Source organism: Nipponia nippon, unplaced genomic scaffold (genome assembly GCF_047370975.1).
Source record: "Nipponia nippon isolate SJK-2023a ecotype South Korea unplaced genomic scaffold, ASM4737097v1 scaffold_42, whole genome shotgun sequence".
In the NCBI taxonomy this organism is placed as follows: domain Eukaryota; kingdom Metazoa; phylum Chordata; class Aves; order Pelecaniformes; family Threskiornithidae; genus Nipponia; species Nipponia nippon.
Window position 1 is genome coordinate 339424 of NW_028262361.1, and position 15724 is coordinate 355147.

The window sequence follows — 15724 nt, forward strand, 5'->3', positions numbered from 1 at the left end:
GAAGCTGCCTGCGCTGCCCCTTACCTCGTCCTGCTCCTCGTGCTCCAAGATAGCCTGGAGGAAGGCTCTTCGCTCGTGGCTCGAGGACTTCTGGTCAAACATGCCGGCTTGGATAACCTTCTGATCAACATTCAGCTTGTATTTGGCGGCGGCAAGGATCTTCTCCTCCACGCTGTTGACGGTGCAGAGGCGGAGAACGCGCACTTCGTTCTGCTGCCCGATGCGGTGCGCTCGGTCTTGCGCCTGCAGGTCCTGCCGGGGAAGCGCGCATCGTTGGCCGAGTGATTTACAGCCAGCTCCCGCCGAGATTAAAAAAAACGCGCTTTATCCTCTAAAAACGCCTGGTGGGGGACGCAGGCTGCACCCTCAACGCTCTCAGCCATCCCTGAGGACTACGGTACGCTCGCAGGGAATTCGGTTAACGGAAGCGATCGGTACTGGCGGCCGCTCGCTCCTTAGGAGACCGAGCGCGCGTGGGGGGGGAAAAAACCCCCCACGACCACGCGGACAATCACAGCCGGAATTTGGGGACGGCTCTCTGCCTCTCGCGGGCCGTCCGTCACCGGGAGCGTGCCCGCGGTCTGCGCCGGCACCGGGCTCGGAGGACGGCAGGGTTTCAACGCCTCGACTCGTGCCGGGAGGAGGAAGGGCTCTCTGACCTCGGCTGCTGGCAGAGGGAAGCTTTAAAGGTTTACTGCCAGCGCAACGATTCATTTAGCTGCCGCCGCGTGAGGCTCCCGGCTTTTCCTCGCCGCCAGAACCACGCCCCGCTCGCAGCCGGGAGGGCGAGCGCCCGGGCTCTTGCGCAAGCCTACGCCGCTGGCTCTCGTCCCGGGGACGCGGCTGCGACGGCGCAGCGGACGGACGGAAACGGCGGCGTTTGTTTGGGCGGAGGCTCTTCGTCGTCAGGCTGGGCTGCCAGCACCGGCCGCGCGTCTCGGGGAGGTGCCAGCGCTCGAGAGCGAGCGCGGTGCTCTTCTGGGCACGCGAGAGAGACGGCGCGGACCGAGCCGTCTTCTCCATCCGTTTCCCTCGCTTTTTTTTTTTTTGGTGTTTTGGTTTTTGGTTTTTTTTTTTTTTTTGGTTGGTTGGTGGTTTTGTTTTGCTTGGTTGGTTTGGTTTGGTTTTTACCTGGTGAGGGTTCCAGTCGCTGTCAAAGATAATCACAGTATCGGCAGACTGGAGGTTCAGACCCAGCCCGCCAGCCCGAGTGCTCAGCAAAAAAATGAAGTACTCGGAGCCTGGCTCATTGAAAGTCTTTAGCAACATGCCCCGGTCCTCCGCTTTAGTGGTTCCTGAAAAGAGAGGAGGGGTTACCCCTGCCCCGGGCCAGCGCCGGCGAGTCGGGAGACGCGGGAGGGCGAGGGGCTCCGCGGCGCTCGGAAGAGGCACGTCGGGGGCCGAGGCGGCGGCGGCGCCGGGCTCCAAAGGGGAAGGGGGGCGGGCGCGCGTCCTGTGAAAGGCCGCGGTGGCGGGGCAGCGGGGCGTGCGGCTGCTTTCGGTAGAAAGACTTGAGAGAAAGGGCGAAAGGAACGGCTAACGCGGGCGGGTGCTGCTGGCCCGACCGGGCCGTCGGTGAGCGGATCAGGAGATCTCCCAGAGCTCAGGACGGCCGAACCGGGAACGCGGCCGGCTTTAAGGCGGCGTTCGGTACGTTCGAGGCCGGGGCGGTTAGGCGAGGTTGCTGCAGCAGCAGCAGACCGGGCTCAGCGGTACCCGAGGGTCTCCCCCAGCCCGCCCTCCCCAAAACCACCCTCCCTCTGCTCTCTTTAGAGAGACGCGGCTGCGTAAGCCACGCAAGGGCCCCGCGCGAGCCCAGGGAGAGCCGGGCACGCGCCGGCTGCGAGCTGAGCTCGCCCCGCTTCGCAGGGAGCCGTTAAGAGATGCTCGCTCACGCCGGCGGTGGCGCATCAACGCCTCGGCGCCGTGACTCTGCCGGCTTGGCACTGGGGAAGGGGTACGCGGGGCGAGTTACCGCCCGGCCGGGAGCAGAAAGGGCCGGGCGAGGCGGCGGCCGCGGGCACGATGCCGCGCTTACGCCCATCCCGTGCCGGAAGTCGTTCGGTGTCGCGAGCAAAGGAGCAAACGGCTCCGAGACCGAGGGGAAGGGAGAAACCCTGGCTCAATTAACGGCCTCGCTCGGCGCCTCGCCCTCTCGGCGGCTCAGTGCTCCTCTCGGGCCAGCTCTTTAGGGTTAGCGCCGCGCTGCGCCGGCCAAGAGCCTTCGGGTCTGCGCAGGCTGCAGCAGCCCCCCGGCTGCGCGGGCTTCTCTACAGGATTTAGGGGTTCATTCGCCGGTTTCGGTTGGAACGGACTCGCTTTTTCTACTAAATTAGATCTGCGCGCAAAGCGAGGCGCGCGCCTGCCGACTTACGCCTGGAATCCGACCGATTTATATTTAATTAATTGAATAACGTTATAGGCCACCTGGCCCGGAACAGCGTCCTTCGGCGCTCCGGAATTAAACAGATCGGCCGAATTTAAAAACCGAAAACCATAGCTTCGGCAGCAGCCGACGGTAACGTATCAAGTCAAAGGCTGCGCTTGGTATCTTTTACCCCGCGAGGTTCACTGCTGTAACCCGCGCCCCGCGAGCAGGGCTCGCGGCTTTGCGACGGGCCGTTCGCTTCGGGCGCCTTCCCCTTGCGAGAGACGCCGGGTGGGCGAACCCGTCGGAGCTTACCTCGCCGCTCGGCCCCGCGCCAGGGGTTTATCCTCACCCCGCGCCGTGAGCAAGAGAGGGGCGGGGGCCGTCCCCGCGCATCAGGGGCACTCACCGTCCAGCCTGAGGTATTTGAATCCGCGGTAAGCAAAATAATCTTCCATGATGGTCATGAGGGAGGTCATCTGGCAGAAGAGCAGCACCTTGTGGTTGGTGGCTCGCAGTTTGGGGAGAATCCTGTCCAGGAGCTCAAATTTGCCTGAGGCACGGTACAAATCCAGCCTGGGAGGGAAGAGAAGAGGGGAAAAATAAGGATTGGGTGCTAAAAACACGGCGTCTCCCTCGCGGAAGGGCTGGCGGCGCTCACGGCGGCGGCGCCCGTTCGTTTGCCGGGCGCTGATAAACCCTCACGAGGAAAAGCCGCAAACGCCCCGCCTCGTTCCACCTCCAAACTACCCGGCTTACCCTTGCACGATGCCTCCCGTGAAGCCCAAGTGCTCGGAAAAGGATTCCTGCAACCAGAAAGAGAACCGGCGTCAGAAACCGCCCTCGCGCACAAATGAACGCCACGACGTCCTGGCACCGCCCTGAAAAAGAACCGGCCCTCGGGCGACGATGGCTCCCGCAGCGCCGCGGGAACGGCGCGGTTTTCAGAGGGCTGCCTGGCGTCTGAGAGATCGCCAAAGGGATCGGCCCGGAGGGACAGCGCCCGCTCTCGCGCTGTTTAGGCAAGATTGCTTCAATCGAGCTGGCTTCGACAGAGTTCGGACCGTTTGGGGGGCAAAAAGGAGCGTTTCGAAGGAAGCCTGATGGGCACGGCGCCGCGCTGGGGGTGCCGCTCGGCTGGCCAAGCGGCCGGGCTGCCGACGCTCGGCCCGCGCCGCGGCCACGAGAGCCCTTTGGTTGATCGCCGTTCAAGGGGGGGGATGGAACGGTTTTCCGCCCTCGCCGCGCGCGCCAGCCCCGAGCCCCCATTACCTCTATGTGCTGAAACATGTAGGGGTGGTTACAGATCTTCCGCAGCTGCATGATCGTGTTCATCAAGGTTTTGGTACCGCCTTTACCCTGCGCAAACGAGACGGGCCATTAGAAGCGCGAACTGAAGCTTACCGACGGCAGCAGCTCTCCGGGCCTCCCTGAGGAATATTCTGGGAGCGTTCAGACGGGGCTCGCAGCCCCGAGGCGTCAGCGCTGCCCGGATTTAGCCGGAGCTGTGTCGGAGGCGCTGGAGCCGCAGCCGGCAGCGCTGCCCGGGGCGGGACTGCCTGGGCGGGCCGCCGGGCTCTCCCCGGTGAGCGAGGGGCCAAGTTCAAGGTTTTAGGAGACGTTCAGGCCACCCTGAGGAGCCTAGGGAGCAGAGGCTGCCGAGGAGCCGGCTGAAGATGACGGAATTTTTCACCTCCAGCTTTTAATTCGGGCCAAAGCGTCTTTTTAATAATACTTTTTTTTCCCCTAATGAATTGCCAGCTGACTTCCTGAGGGCTTTGCGAAGCGAGTCGGCGGCCTCTGTGGGCTTCCCGGCGGCCGCAGGATTACACCCGCCGCCGGGACGCGCGAGGGGCCGGGGCAGCCCACCCGCCGGAGCGGGGCCCGCGCCCTCCAGCGCCCTTTGCCTCATAAAAGGGGTTTTTGCCCTCTCCGCGGAGGGGGGACAGAACAGACGCCCCCAGCCCCGCTCCGACAGCGCAGCGATCCGCCAAAAGCGGGCCATTTCGGCGGCCAGACCTTTTTGTCCTTCTCGGAGCCGTCCGTGAGGAGCACGCCCTTGGCCTGCATGTGCCGGTAGAGGACCCTCTGCAGAGCGGACATGTCGCACTTGATCACGTACTCCACCTGCAAGGACCGAGGAGAGGTTAATTCCCGGGGCGACGCCAGCGAGCCCCTCCAACACCCCGAGACGCTGGCTCCGTCCGAATTCATCCGCTGCTAGAGCCCGGGGAGACCCGGCCGCCCCCGAATAAAGCTCCGCACACCCGCCCCGAGACGGGGGGAGAGCGGGACGGTTCCTCCCGGCCGTTACCTTTTCGGGGAGCTGCGCTTCTACTTCCTTCTTCAGCCTCCGCAGCAGGAAGGGGCGCAGCACTTTGTGCAGGCGCCGAATGATCAGGATGGTTTCTTCTTCGTTCAGGTCCACCTGCGCCAGCGGGAAAGGGGAACCGTTACACGAGGACGCCCGGAATTCCCTTCCTCCCATCCCCCAGCGGCGGCGAGATTCCCAGGGTCAGGGTAAAGCACAGTGACGCATCGCTCCGGGACGCTGAAAGCCCCTCTGATGTCATCGTCGCAATCTGAGGTTTCCGCACTGATTTTTTTTTTTTAAGTCGAGGCTCCCTTATCTCCCCGCCGCTGCCCGATAGCCTGCGCCGCAACACCTCGGCTGCCGCGACTGAAGGGAGCCGCTTCAAACGGCTCCGGAGCCGTTAACGACGGCACCGGCAGCAGCTTCATCGTCCGAGAACCACGCCGGCAAAAGCGCGACCGGCTTCTCCCACCAGCGCTCGGACGTCTCGGCGACGGGAGAACCGTCTGCCCACCCTCCCTCCCAGCACTCAATTCATTTTCCAGTCTTCCAGTAAAACCCATCCCAAAGAAATTACGTTTTACAGGGATGGCGCTCCGCACCTTCCGAGTGGAAACGAGAGATTTTCGCGAGCGTTTACAAATGCAAACTACCCAAAACGCCCGCCGGCGGCTGCAACGGCCAGCGCCCGGCCTCCTGCCGTACCTTTTCTCCCGTCATGGCAAAAGGAGCGTTAAACCACTGCTCGAATGTGCTGCAGCTCTTGAAGATGGTCGGCAGGAGGAAATTGAGCAGGGCCCACAGCTCCGGCAGCTTGTTCTGCAGCGGGGTCCCCGTCAGCAGCAGACGGCGCGGAGCCACGTAGTGGGTGTTGAGGACCTGGGTGAGCTTGCAGTGGTGGTTCTTCATCCGGTGGCCCTCGTCCACGATCATGTACTTCCAGCGGATCTGTGGGACGGAGAAGGGCGGCGTGGGCAAGGGAAGGAGAAGGGCGGCGTGGGCAAGGGGCGACGGCGCTCTCCGCCGCGGCTACCGCGGCCTTTGGTGGCTCCGGAGGCATCCGGGAGAGATCCGGGCTCCAGGGATCGTGGAAACCCGCTCCGGCCTCTCCGATGGCCCTGCCTGGGAGCTGCGCCCAGCAGCAGCGCTTCGCGTCTCTGCCCCGGAGGCGGACACGGGAGGAACGGGGGGAAAACGGAAGAAGGCCGATGCCAAACGGCTGGCAGAGACTGATGCCAGCCCCGGGGAATTTCAGGATCTCTCGAGATTTTTGGCCGGTAACAAATCCGGCCGTGTTTAACTCTCCGCAGCACAGAGGGAGAAGAGAAGGCCGCTCCCCTCGAAGCCTCGCCGAGGTAAAGAGGCGTCAGCTTTAACGCAGCCAGGCCGCGTCACCGAGGCAAGCGGCGCTGCCGAACCAATTCCGAGCGCGATGAAACCCGGGGTTTTGACCTGGCGCGTTGGCTGGGCGCTTTTGAAACGGCACAGCTTTTCCAAGCCGGGGGAAGCCGCGTTTGATCATCCCCCTGTGGCTGCCGCCCAAGCACGGGAAAGACCCGCCAGCGCTCGGCTGGGGCGGAGGGCAACGACGATCTTGTGGGGGTTCTGGTAAACGTTCAGTGTCCTGGGAATCGCTTTATTAAAAGGGAAAAGGGTATTTGCTGTATCGCAGGATATGCGGCCGAAACTAAGGAGAACGCTACGTCAGTCCTGGCTGCGGAGGGCAAGCGGCGGCTCCTCGCCTCCGGCCAGTGACGGCGAGAGACCCCAGAGAGGAAAACCTCCCCGAAGAGGCAGGGTTTTTCTGGCGGGGACCGTTTCGGTGCCGCCTGCGCGGTGCCCGCGAGCGCAGCGAGGACGGGGGATCCTCCGGCCGCGGCCCAAACCGCCCCCAACGGGGAGCTGCTGCCGGCAGGACTCACCTTGGCCAGGATGTGCTTATCTTTGATGATATATTCGTAAGTAGTGAGCAAGACGTTGAATTTCCCGCTTCGGAGCTGAGGTACGAATGCCCGTCTTGCTGCCGGAGAGCCCTGGAGGAAGAAATTCAAACAGAAATGTTAAACCAGAAGATAATTTCCAGGAGGAGAGAGGCGGTGGGAGTAGTTCTTATCCACGGGGAACGATTGTTCCAGCTACAGAAAGGCAGGGAGAACGTTTGTGCAGAGGGTAGCAGCTGGATTCCTTCTGCCGTTAAGGAATGAAAAACAAATGTGGATTGCATTGATTTCGCGCCAGGAAGCGTCCCAGCTTCCCTGGGATAATGGAAATGTTGTGAGACTGGAAGGAGGAAAGGGCAAACTGGCATCCGAGGAATCCCTGCGGAAGGAGCCCGGTAGGCGCATGCGAAAGGAACGCCGGTACTTGCCTTGTAGGAGACCTTCACCACAGAAGGAGCCCATTTGTCAAACTCGTACGCCCAATTCGACAGAGTTCTGGGGAAAAAAAGAAAGAGAAACGGTAAAACCGGCCCTTGCGCGAGGGGAAATGGCACCGCAGAGGCCCGGAGCCGGCGCCGACACCGGGCCAAGCGCTCTCTGTGCCGGGCCGGGCCGGCGAATTCAGGCAGGGCACTTACGAGAGAGGTACGATGATGAGGAAGGGTCCGTTGATCCGTTTGTGCTCCATGAGGTATGTGATTAAAGCGATGGTCTGGATGGTTTTGCCCAGACCCATTTCGTCTGCCAGGATGCCGTTCAGGTTGTTGTTGTACAAGGACACCAGCCACTCCAGACCTTTGATCTACGGGGAAAAGGAGGGATCGAAACCCCCAAAAATCAGCCTGCAGACAGAGGAGTCGCTATCGGACGCGCCAACGACCCGCGCGCTCCACCCCGTCTCGGGCATTACGGAGACGAGCTCCCCCGGGGCTGCTGAAGGTCTCGCGTTAATTATTTAAAGCCAGCCGCTGGCACGGACGCATTCCGCTCCTCTCGGGGCACACCGAGAGCCGACGCTCTTTGCCGTAAGCAGCGAGCGAGCCTGGCTCGTTACCGCGCGCCAGACGGGTGCGCTGGCTCTGCCCTCGGCTCCCGTTTCGTCCTACCGGGAGCGTCTCGGCACGGCGGTGCCTCCCGCCAAAAGCTCCTGGCAGCGCTGCCAGAAACGGCGCGGCGGTAGGGCGCGGCGGGCGCTCCCTTCCGCAGCCGCTCACCTGGTACTGCTTGAGGACCCCGTTGACCATCAGCGTGGACTGCTTGTCCACCCTCTCGGTGACGGCGTGGGCCACGGCGTAGTACGACTGCAGGCCCCTCGCCAGAGCTTGAGACACCCCGTATTCGTCATCAACGTCTTGCTTGGCATTCCTGCGGCGGGGAGAAGGGAAAAAATCGGAGATGAGAAAGATGCTGCCTCTGGGGAAACCTCCCGGGGAGCCCCGCCGGTCCCGGGGTGGTTCATTTCCCCGATACGCGCCAAATTCGGTCTCGTTTGGAAAAGACGGCTCTCAAAAACCGGGAGCAGGGCAAACGCCGCCCGCCGGATTTCGCTCCTTTGGCACAGAGCACGCGAGAGTGACGGAAGCGGCTCTGAGGCCGCGAGAGCGGGTTAAGGGGCAGGGCTCACTCGATAATGTGTCTGGCGTCCACTTCGGAGACGTCGTCGCTGTCTGGATCGGGGATCTTTTTCTTCTCCTCCACAGGCAGGGCAGGCTGAGCGGGTTGCGGTTGCTCCTCTTCCTCCTCCTGCCAGGAGAGACAAGGCGCCGCCTTCTGAGCACAAAGCCGCTCGCTCTCCTTTGCGCGACGGAAAGGGCGGCAGAACCTGCTCGGCCGCGCGCGGGAGCGACCCGGCCCGCCGACAGCCCCCCGCGGCCGGCTCCGAAAGCCCCGGGGCAAGCGGCCTGGCGCCGTTCGCTTCCGAACGGCCAAAGAGTTACGTGAGAAACATTTGGGAAGGAAACGGGGCAGCCAACGAACAGAGCTCGCCGCCCCCTCGCTTTCTTTACGGGGCTTTTTTGGTCTATTCTAACTAATAAATAGTTATTTATTCTACCTACGCTTATGTGAGCTGACTGACGCAGATCTGGGCCGGGAAGCGCGATGCCGGCGCTGAGCTCAGCGCGGCACGCACGGCTCTGTCCCGTTCTCTCAAGAATATTTAAGATACGAAAGCGTAAGGGAGACGGGTGGCGTTTCTCCTTACCTCCTCCTCCTCCTCTGACCCGCTTTCTTCACTGTCAGATCTTGGAGCTACTTCATACCTAATTAAATGCAAATATTAATATTTAATTGCAAATCTGCTACCACCAGCACTCTACACGCAGCACGACATCAGCACGCTTCTAGAGACCACTGCATTAAAACTCGGGTTTTGTTATCAGTATTTTGGTTTTTTAAATAAAATGCTTATTCGTGTATTTTTCCCTCTCGCTTAGTTGAAGTTTTCAGCCGCGCTCCGGGCCCGCTCCCGCCAGCCCTTCCCACGCCATTCCAGGGGCTGCGTGGAGGGAGGCTGACGGAATCTCTCCTTCCCGATCCGCAGCCCCACCGCTTCCAGCTCCCGGCGCTCCCCAAGGTTTGGGCCCAGGCCGAGCGCCTTCCTCCCCGCCGATCCCGTGCGGAACATCGATCCCGGCATCGCTGCGGGCGCCATCCCAGCGCGCGGCCGGGGCTCCCCGTTCCCCTCCGAGCTCCGGCGCGCCGCGGGCGAGGCCGGCACGGGGCGGCCAGAGGAAATCTCCCGCCGTCGTCGCCCCGGGACTCACCCGGGGTTCATCTCCAGCCAGGCTTCCAGCTGCCCCGCCTTCGGGGCATCGGTGCCGGTGAGGATCTTGCCGCTCTCCACGTGGATCACTTTGACCGGGAGGTCGCTCATTTGGCTCGTCTCGTCCAGCGGCTGGGGAATCAAAGGCAGGCCGCGGGTCAGTATTTTGGGTTTTCTGCCTCGAAACGGAGCTCGCGTTGACATCAACGTCGACCGCTTCGGCCAAACCCCCCCCGGGACCACCGCGACGACCACCGCGAGGGAGGAAACGGCCGAGTGCTTTGAACACCCCGCCACCGGAGGACGGCAAAGCTGGAAAGCGGAGGGGATTTAACGTTTCGCTTTGAAAAAATCGGCGTAGAAATTATGAATCTGCGCGGGAAGGCGCGCTCAGGTGCCGAACCGCGTTCGTGCGGGACCAATGCATTTGAGAGATCCCTCAGAAGGCGGCCAGGGGCTTGGCGAAGCGCCGAGCACGGGACGCTCAACGCCGGGGCCGCTCGCGCGCGCGGGCTCCCGGGTTCCTCGCGGCCGACACGAATCCCAGCGCGACCGCGACCTGCCCAGGCGTCCTAAACACCCAGCCGCCCGCCCCTGGCGCCTGCCCGCCGAAGCTGCTCCCGTCGAGGACGGGCAGAGAGATCCCGCCTTCCATCCTGGCGTAAGCGCTGGTTTCGGAAGCCTCAATTTAGCCGCCCGCTGCATTAGACCTCGTCCTCGCAGCGGGGAGGGTTCTACCCGGCCCTCTCAGCACGTGCCTGACGTTCCCTACCCTGAGATAAGATTATTGGGCTTACCTCGCCATCCGGTCCGATCGCCGGCGTCTGCCCTTCCGCGTTCTCCGCCTTCTGCAAGAGGAGGAAGATGGTTGTGAGCGACCCAGCACCCAAGGAAGCGACAAAATCGGCGCCTCCGCGAAGACGGTATGCCCCGCGGAGCTTCGCCTTCAACTCACCTTCTTCTTCTTCTTCTTCTTCTTCTCCTTGGCCACCTGCGCGGCCTTGTGCTGCCGCACCAGCTCCGTCAGGTTGGCCACGTACTCGTCCGTCTGCTGCAGCAGGTAGGCCAAGCGCTTGTCCTTCTTCTGATCGATGAGCTTGCGGTATCCCTCCTCATCTTCGGCCTACGGGAAGGAGGATCGTTAACACCCTGCTAAACGAGGCGAGCCCTCCGCACACCCCCCGAACGCCTAACGGCTCGCCGCGCACGCGCGGGCCGCTTCCCGTGCCGCCGCTTACCATCAAACGGCGCATCCTCTCCTTCTCGATCCTCTCGTTTTCCTTCTTCTGCTCCCGCTCCGTGTTGGCGTGGTAGGTAGCCACCGCCTTGGTCAGCTTTTGAATTTTGCCTGTGACGGAGCGGTGGTATTCCTTGAAATCCTTCGCGTGCTGCAGGATGCTATTGAGGTATTCCTGCGGGAAAAGGAACCGGCGAACAGGCAGCGTCAGGACTCGTGCGCTTAGGTGTTGCACTAAGTTAAGACATCCAACGCGAAGCGAGATTGGCTCCTCTTACACTTTACAGGATAGAATATTTCGGTTGGAAGGGACCTACAAGGGTCACCTCGCCCCAAAGAGCGGTCACCTCGCCCAAAGAGCGGTCACCTCGCCCCAAAGGGCGGTCACCTCGCCCCAAAGGGCGGTCACCTCGCCCAAAGAGCGGTCACCTCGCCCAAAGAGCGGTCACCTCGCCCAAAGAGCGGTCACCTCGCCCCAAAGAGCGGTCACCTCGCCCCAAAGAGCGGTCACCTCGCCCCAAAGAGCGGTCACCTCGCCCAAAGAGCGGTCACCTCGCCCCAAAGGGCGGTCACCTCGCCCCAAAGGGCGGTCACCTCGCCCAAACAGGGTCTTTCTCTCATCCCCCCAAAAAAGAGAATTCCCTAAAAGCGTTCAGCCCAGCCAACTCCAGCCGCCCGGTTCCTCCGGCGCCCCCGACGCCGGCAGGCGCAGCGCGTCACGGCTGACCTGGTGCTTCTGCCTGCGTTTGCGCTCCTGCTCGATCTTCTGCTGCTTCTCCAGCTTCTCGGTGATGCGCGCCTCGCGCAGGGACTGCCGCTTGCTGCGCTTGTAGGCCTTGGCGTTCAGGGCCGTTTCCAAGGCCGTGTCTCGCCTCATGCACACCACCACTTCCTGACGCAGCTTTTGGAGAGATTCAGGTTAAATTAAAAAGGGAATTAATTCCACGGGCGAGGCTGCAAAGCATTAGAACGGCGCGAGTTTCGTGCCACCCGCAGCTGCCGCGCGCAGCGAGTTAATAAAGCAGATTTCCTCTGGCGGAGAGCTTACCTGTCGCTGAAAGTTGAGCAGCCTGAGGGCTTTAAGTTCAATGGTAGCTTTGGTTCTCAGGTCACCAGCCAGGGAGCCAGGAAGGTTTTCCAGCTCTTGGATCCTGTGAGCAATGCGAGCTTGCAGCCTGCAGAGGAAGGAGAGGGGATTTCAGGGCGGGCAGGGACCGGCACGACGCTTTCGCTCCTCTCCTTATCGAGCGCAGCTCTGATCTGCGGAGGCCGTACCCCCAGCGAGAGGGGGGCTCTGGGCTGCGCGGCACCCAGCCGTTTAACTCTCTTTTAATCGATCGTCAGAGCAGCGACGCTCGCCCCCAGCGCACAGGCACCCGCCGTCGCTAATAAAATGCCAGCGGTGACAATAAAGCAGGAGGGACGAGATGTCGGGAGGTGCCTTGAGAGGCTCCAAGGAAAACGTACGCCCCCTCGTCCCTCCACATCTCCGCATGGCACAGAATCATCGGATCGTTTGGGTTGGAAAAGGCCTTTCGGATCCCCGAGTCCCATCGCTAAGCTAAAGCCACCACCTCCGCCCCAAACCAGGGCCCCGAGCGCCGCGTCTGCGGGGCTTTGCGATCCCCCCCGGGGCGGGGACTCGGCCCCTGCCCTGGGCAGCCTGGGCCAGCGCTCGACAGCCCTTTGGGCGCAGGAATCCTTCCCGAGATCCCACCTCAGCCCAGGTCCCATCCAGGACCTATTCCTTCTCCTGTCGCTTCTTCGTTGGCAAAGAGCCCGACCCCCCCGGCCTCAGCCTCCCTTCAGGCAGCCGTGGAGAGCGCCCAGGGCTGCCCTCAGCCTCCCCCTCTCCAGGCGGAGCCCCCCCAGCTCCCCCGGCCGCTCCTCCCGAGCCCCCCAGCCCCTTCCCCTCCCGCTCCAGCCCCTTCCCCAGCCTCGCTGCCCTTCTCCGGCCGCGCTCCAGCCCCTCCGCCTCCTTCTTGGAGCCGGGGGCCCAAGGCTGAACACAGCGTCCCAGCTGCGGCCTCCCCAGGGGGACGGTCCCTTCCCCGGCCCGCTGGCCACGCCGCTCCCGACACAAGCCAGGACGCTGGTGGCCCCTTTGGCCACCTGGGCACGCTGCCGGCTCCCGCCCAGCCAGCTGCCAACCAACACCCGCAACGTCGCAGGTTAATAAGAGGCAAAACGGGACGGGGAATCGTTAAGGAGAAAAGTACCGGTGGCGCGAGGGAGGCGAGGAGCGCGCCGCCCCAGGCCCGCATCCCGACGCGCGGCGGGGCCCCACCTGTACTCCCTCTCCTGCAGGATTTCCACCGGGTCGAGCCCTCGGGGCTTCTGGATGGGCGTGATCCGGTTCTGCTTCTGGTGGAGCTGCACCATGGGGGCCGGCTGGGCCGGCTGCCCGGGAGACTGCGTCTGGGGCGGCATCACGGGCGACGCCGCCGGAGGCACCGCCGGCGGGGCTGGCGAGGGCCGGCCGGTGGGCTGGGGAGGAATCAGTTTCTGAGGTGTGCTAGTGGGGGCTGCAGCATTCGCCATTGGTCCTGCGGGGAAAGAGAGCGCCGTCAAGGAAAAATTCCCTCCGAGTTCCCTCCCGGCGTAAGGGGAAGCGGCTCCCGGCGAAGCCCGACGTCGGCACGGCGCAGAGCCGGCACCTCTCTGCCGCACCATCCGTTTCGCGGCAAACAAACCCCGCGGCCTCCCTCCCCGGCTGAGGCCGTTCAACTTTGAGCGGCCGGCTCGGAAAGCCCGAGCGGAGCCCCGGAAAGCCCGCGCTGATTAAGCCAGCTCCGCCTTTCGCCATTTACAGGATTTTAACGAGGAATCTCCAAGCTCCTTCCGCCACAGCGGCACGGAGCGCTGACGGCAGGCTTCCCCCCCGCCCCGGCGCCGCACCTCGTTAACCGGCAGCCCCAAACGAGCCGACGGTTCCGCGTCAGGGTTTGCTGCCAACGAGCCCCGGGTCTCACCTTCCGGCCAGGGCTTGGGGGGGCCGCCGGGGGGTTGCCCAGGCATTCCTGGGGGAACTCCTGAGGGTCCGGGAGGGGGCATGTTAGGCCCTCCTATACCTGCAAGGCCCAAAGAAAAGGCAGAAAGGAAAGAAAAAAGAAAAAACCACGTTAGGCTGTTGATCTTTGCGTGCGTTAACCGGGAGCAAAGTTTATCCTCCCGCCTAGGAGAGCCTGCCCGGCAGGCCCGCCTTTTTGCAAGCGCATAACCCCCCGGGCGTGCCCCCCGTCAGCAGGGACGGCGCCGAGGGGCGAAGCGGCCCTCCCGCACCCCAGACTGCCCGGAGGAGCCGGGCTGCTGCTTCGCCAGCGGCCGGTGGGATGCACCCGAAGTCCCCGCCCCTGGAAAGCTAACGGCCACGGATCGGATCAGGAGAGCAAATGGAAAACCCAAACCGGGCGACGCCAGGGCGGCAGCGAGCGTCGAACCGCGCCAAACCGGGGTAAAACACCCTCCCGCCAACAGCCGGCGAAGGGGCAGCGCTCACCGTGAGGTCTGTTGTAGTTTGGAGGTGTCGGTCCCGGTCCAGGCCCTTGCACTGGTCCTTGCACTGGTCCTGTCCCGGAGACGGAGGGCGGAGGTAGTGTCGGCATTTGCTGCTGCATTCCAGGCATGGGTCGCTTCCCCTGCACCGCCATCTGAAGGTGGTCGGGGAGGGGCTGGCCCCTGGCCAGCATCTTGTAGGCCATGATCTGAGCTCTCAGCTGGTGCAGCTGGTTCTGGTTAAAAGGGGTCGGGCCCCGGTTCTGCTGCCCCAGCGCCTGGGGGTCAGTGCCGTCCAGGGGGACTCCTCCGGGGCCCGAGGACATCTGAGGGCCGGAGGACGGACCGTTAGCCGGAACCGGACTCGAGGCGTGCTCGGAGCCGCCGAGCGGAGAAGGGTAACCTGGAGGGGGAGAGGCGGTTAGACGGGAGCAAAGCGCTGGCGGCGGCGGGAAGGCCGAGTCAAAAAGAGGAAAAAAACCCACAGAAAACTTCTCCTCCCCAGTGGGGCCTGCACCGGCTTTAACCCCGCAGCGCTAAATCCTTCCCCAAACCAGCGATTTAAAGCAAGGAAAGCTCCTGGGCGTGAGCGGCTGCCTGGGAACGGCGCGCGCGGCGTAGGACGCCGCAGCGATCGCGGGGCGGGGGACGGGGACACGAGGAGGGACGGAGGGCCCTTCGCCCAGCTCGACCTCCTCGTGCAATTCCTTGCTCGTTTTCCCGACCACCCTAACGGGCGCCCCGTGTACGCGTGAAGAGGGGAGGGAAGCGAGGAGCCACGGGGGCTCTGGGAGCTCCGGGCTGATCCCCGGCCCCATCCCCACCAAAATAAATCTTATTTGTGTTAAAGAAACCGACCTTGAGAGTGTTGATCCATCGGGCTCGGAGGAGGACCCATTCCCGCGTGCCCGCCGGGCCGCATTCCCATCCCTTTCATCTGGCCGTAGCGAGGATCGTCGGTTATTCCCTTCTCATGCATGGGGTCCATGGGCTGCAGGAGAAAAGCAAGGTCCCAAAATCCACCCCAAAGCCTCGGCTGCGCCGGCCCCGGCGGCGTTCCCTGCGCCGAAGGCACGGAGGGCTCGCCGCCCGCAGCGGCCGCGCCCAGACGCCACCGACACCCTCCTCAACACAAAACCTATTTGCTGGCAAAATCCCGCGGGTCACAGCGAACCCCCCGCACGGATCGTGGGGAAGGGAATAAGCACACGAGGACGTTAAAAAAGACTTGAAATTGCTTCAGTGCTTTGCCTGGGCGGTTTTGCCCTGGGTCTTTCAGCTGAAGAGGATCGAAAAAACTGAGAAAAAGGGGTTTTAGATGACAAAACAAAAATCCCCAAGCGCTTTGACGGTAGAAGCGGAAAGGGAGGAGGGAGGCTTGGTTTCCCTGGGCTCCAAATTCCCAGCGAAAGAAACCTTTATCAGACGTTTCCCTCTCCTTTCTCAGTTAGGAGTTCAACTCCTCAGCCCCCACTCGCAATCGGAAGCGAGCTGGAGAGGCAGGCAGGGCACTCCGACAGCTGTGGCGAGCAAAACGCGTAAACTCCACTCTGAAAGAAACCGTTAACTTCTCCGACTTTCCGTCCCGAGAGACATACGATGCGTG

The 15724-nt window shown here is 63.0% G+C and overlaps 1 protein-coding gene across 10 annotated transcripts in view; it reads right to left on the reverse strand.

Annotated features, from left to right (window-relative positions):
* The window catches only part of SMARCA4 (SWI/SNF related BAF chromatin remodeling complex subunit ATPase 4), a 29016-nt gene that overhangs the window by 5496 nt on the left and 7796 nt on the right, over window positions 1-15724 (reverse strand). For 9 of the 10 annotated variants that reach the window (XM_087778227.1, XM_087778226.1, XM_087778222.1 and 6 more), the window contains exons 4-27: window positions 14977-15109; window positions 14123-14521; window positions 13596-13694; window positions 12911-13169; window positions 11672-11798; window positions 11351-11524; window positions 10625-10798; window positions 10342-10509; window positions 10184-10234; window positions 9388-9518; window positions 8826-8883; window positions 8247-8365; window positions 7837-7987; window positions 7261-7424; window positions 7051-7117; window positions 6605-6715; window positions 5388-5630; window positions 4683-4796; window positions 4388-4495; window positions 3641-3727; window positions 3128-3174; window positions 2778-2944; window positions 1132-1295; window positions 25-252 (exon numbers count right to left, since the gene is read on the reverse strand). In XM_087778227.1, coding sequence (XP_087634353.1) covers window positions 25-252; window positions 1132-1295; window positions 2778-2944; window positions 3128-3174; window positions 3641-3727; window positions 4388-4495; window positions 4683-4796; window positions 5388-5630; window positions 6605-6715; window positions 7051-7117; window positions 7261-7424; window positions 7837-7987; window positions 8247-8365; window positions 8826-8883; window positions 9388-9518; window positions 10184-10234; window positions 10342-10509; window positions 10625-10798; window positions 11351-11524; window positions 11672-11798; window positions 12911-13169; window positions 13596-13694; window positions 14123-14521; window positions 14977-15109 — 3543 coding nt within the window. The remainder of the gene's footprint in view (window positions 1-24; window positions 253-1131; window positions 1296-2777; window positions 2945-3127; window positions 3175-3640; window positions 3728-4387; window positions 4496-4682; window positions 4797-5387; window positions 5631-6604; window positions 6716-7050; window positions 7118-7260; window positions 7425-7836; window positions 7988-8246; window positions 8366-8825; window positions 8884-9387; window positions 9519-10183; window positions 10235-10341; window positions 10510-10624; window positions 10799-11350; window positions 11525-11671; window positions 11799-12910; window positions 13170-13595; window positions 13695-14122; window positions 14522-14976; window positions 15110-15724) is intronic. The other variant, XM_087778223.1, reaches the window with a different exon arrangement.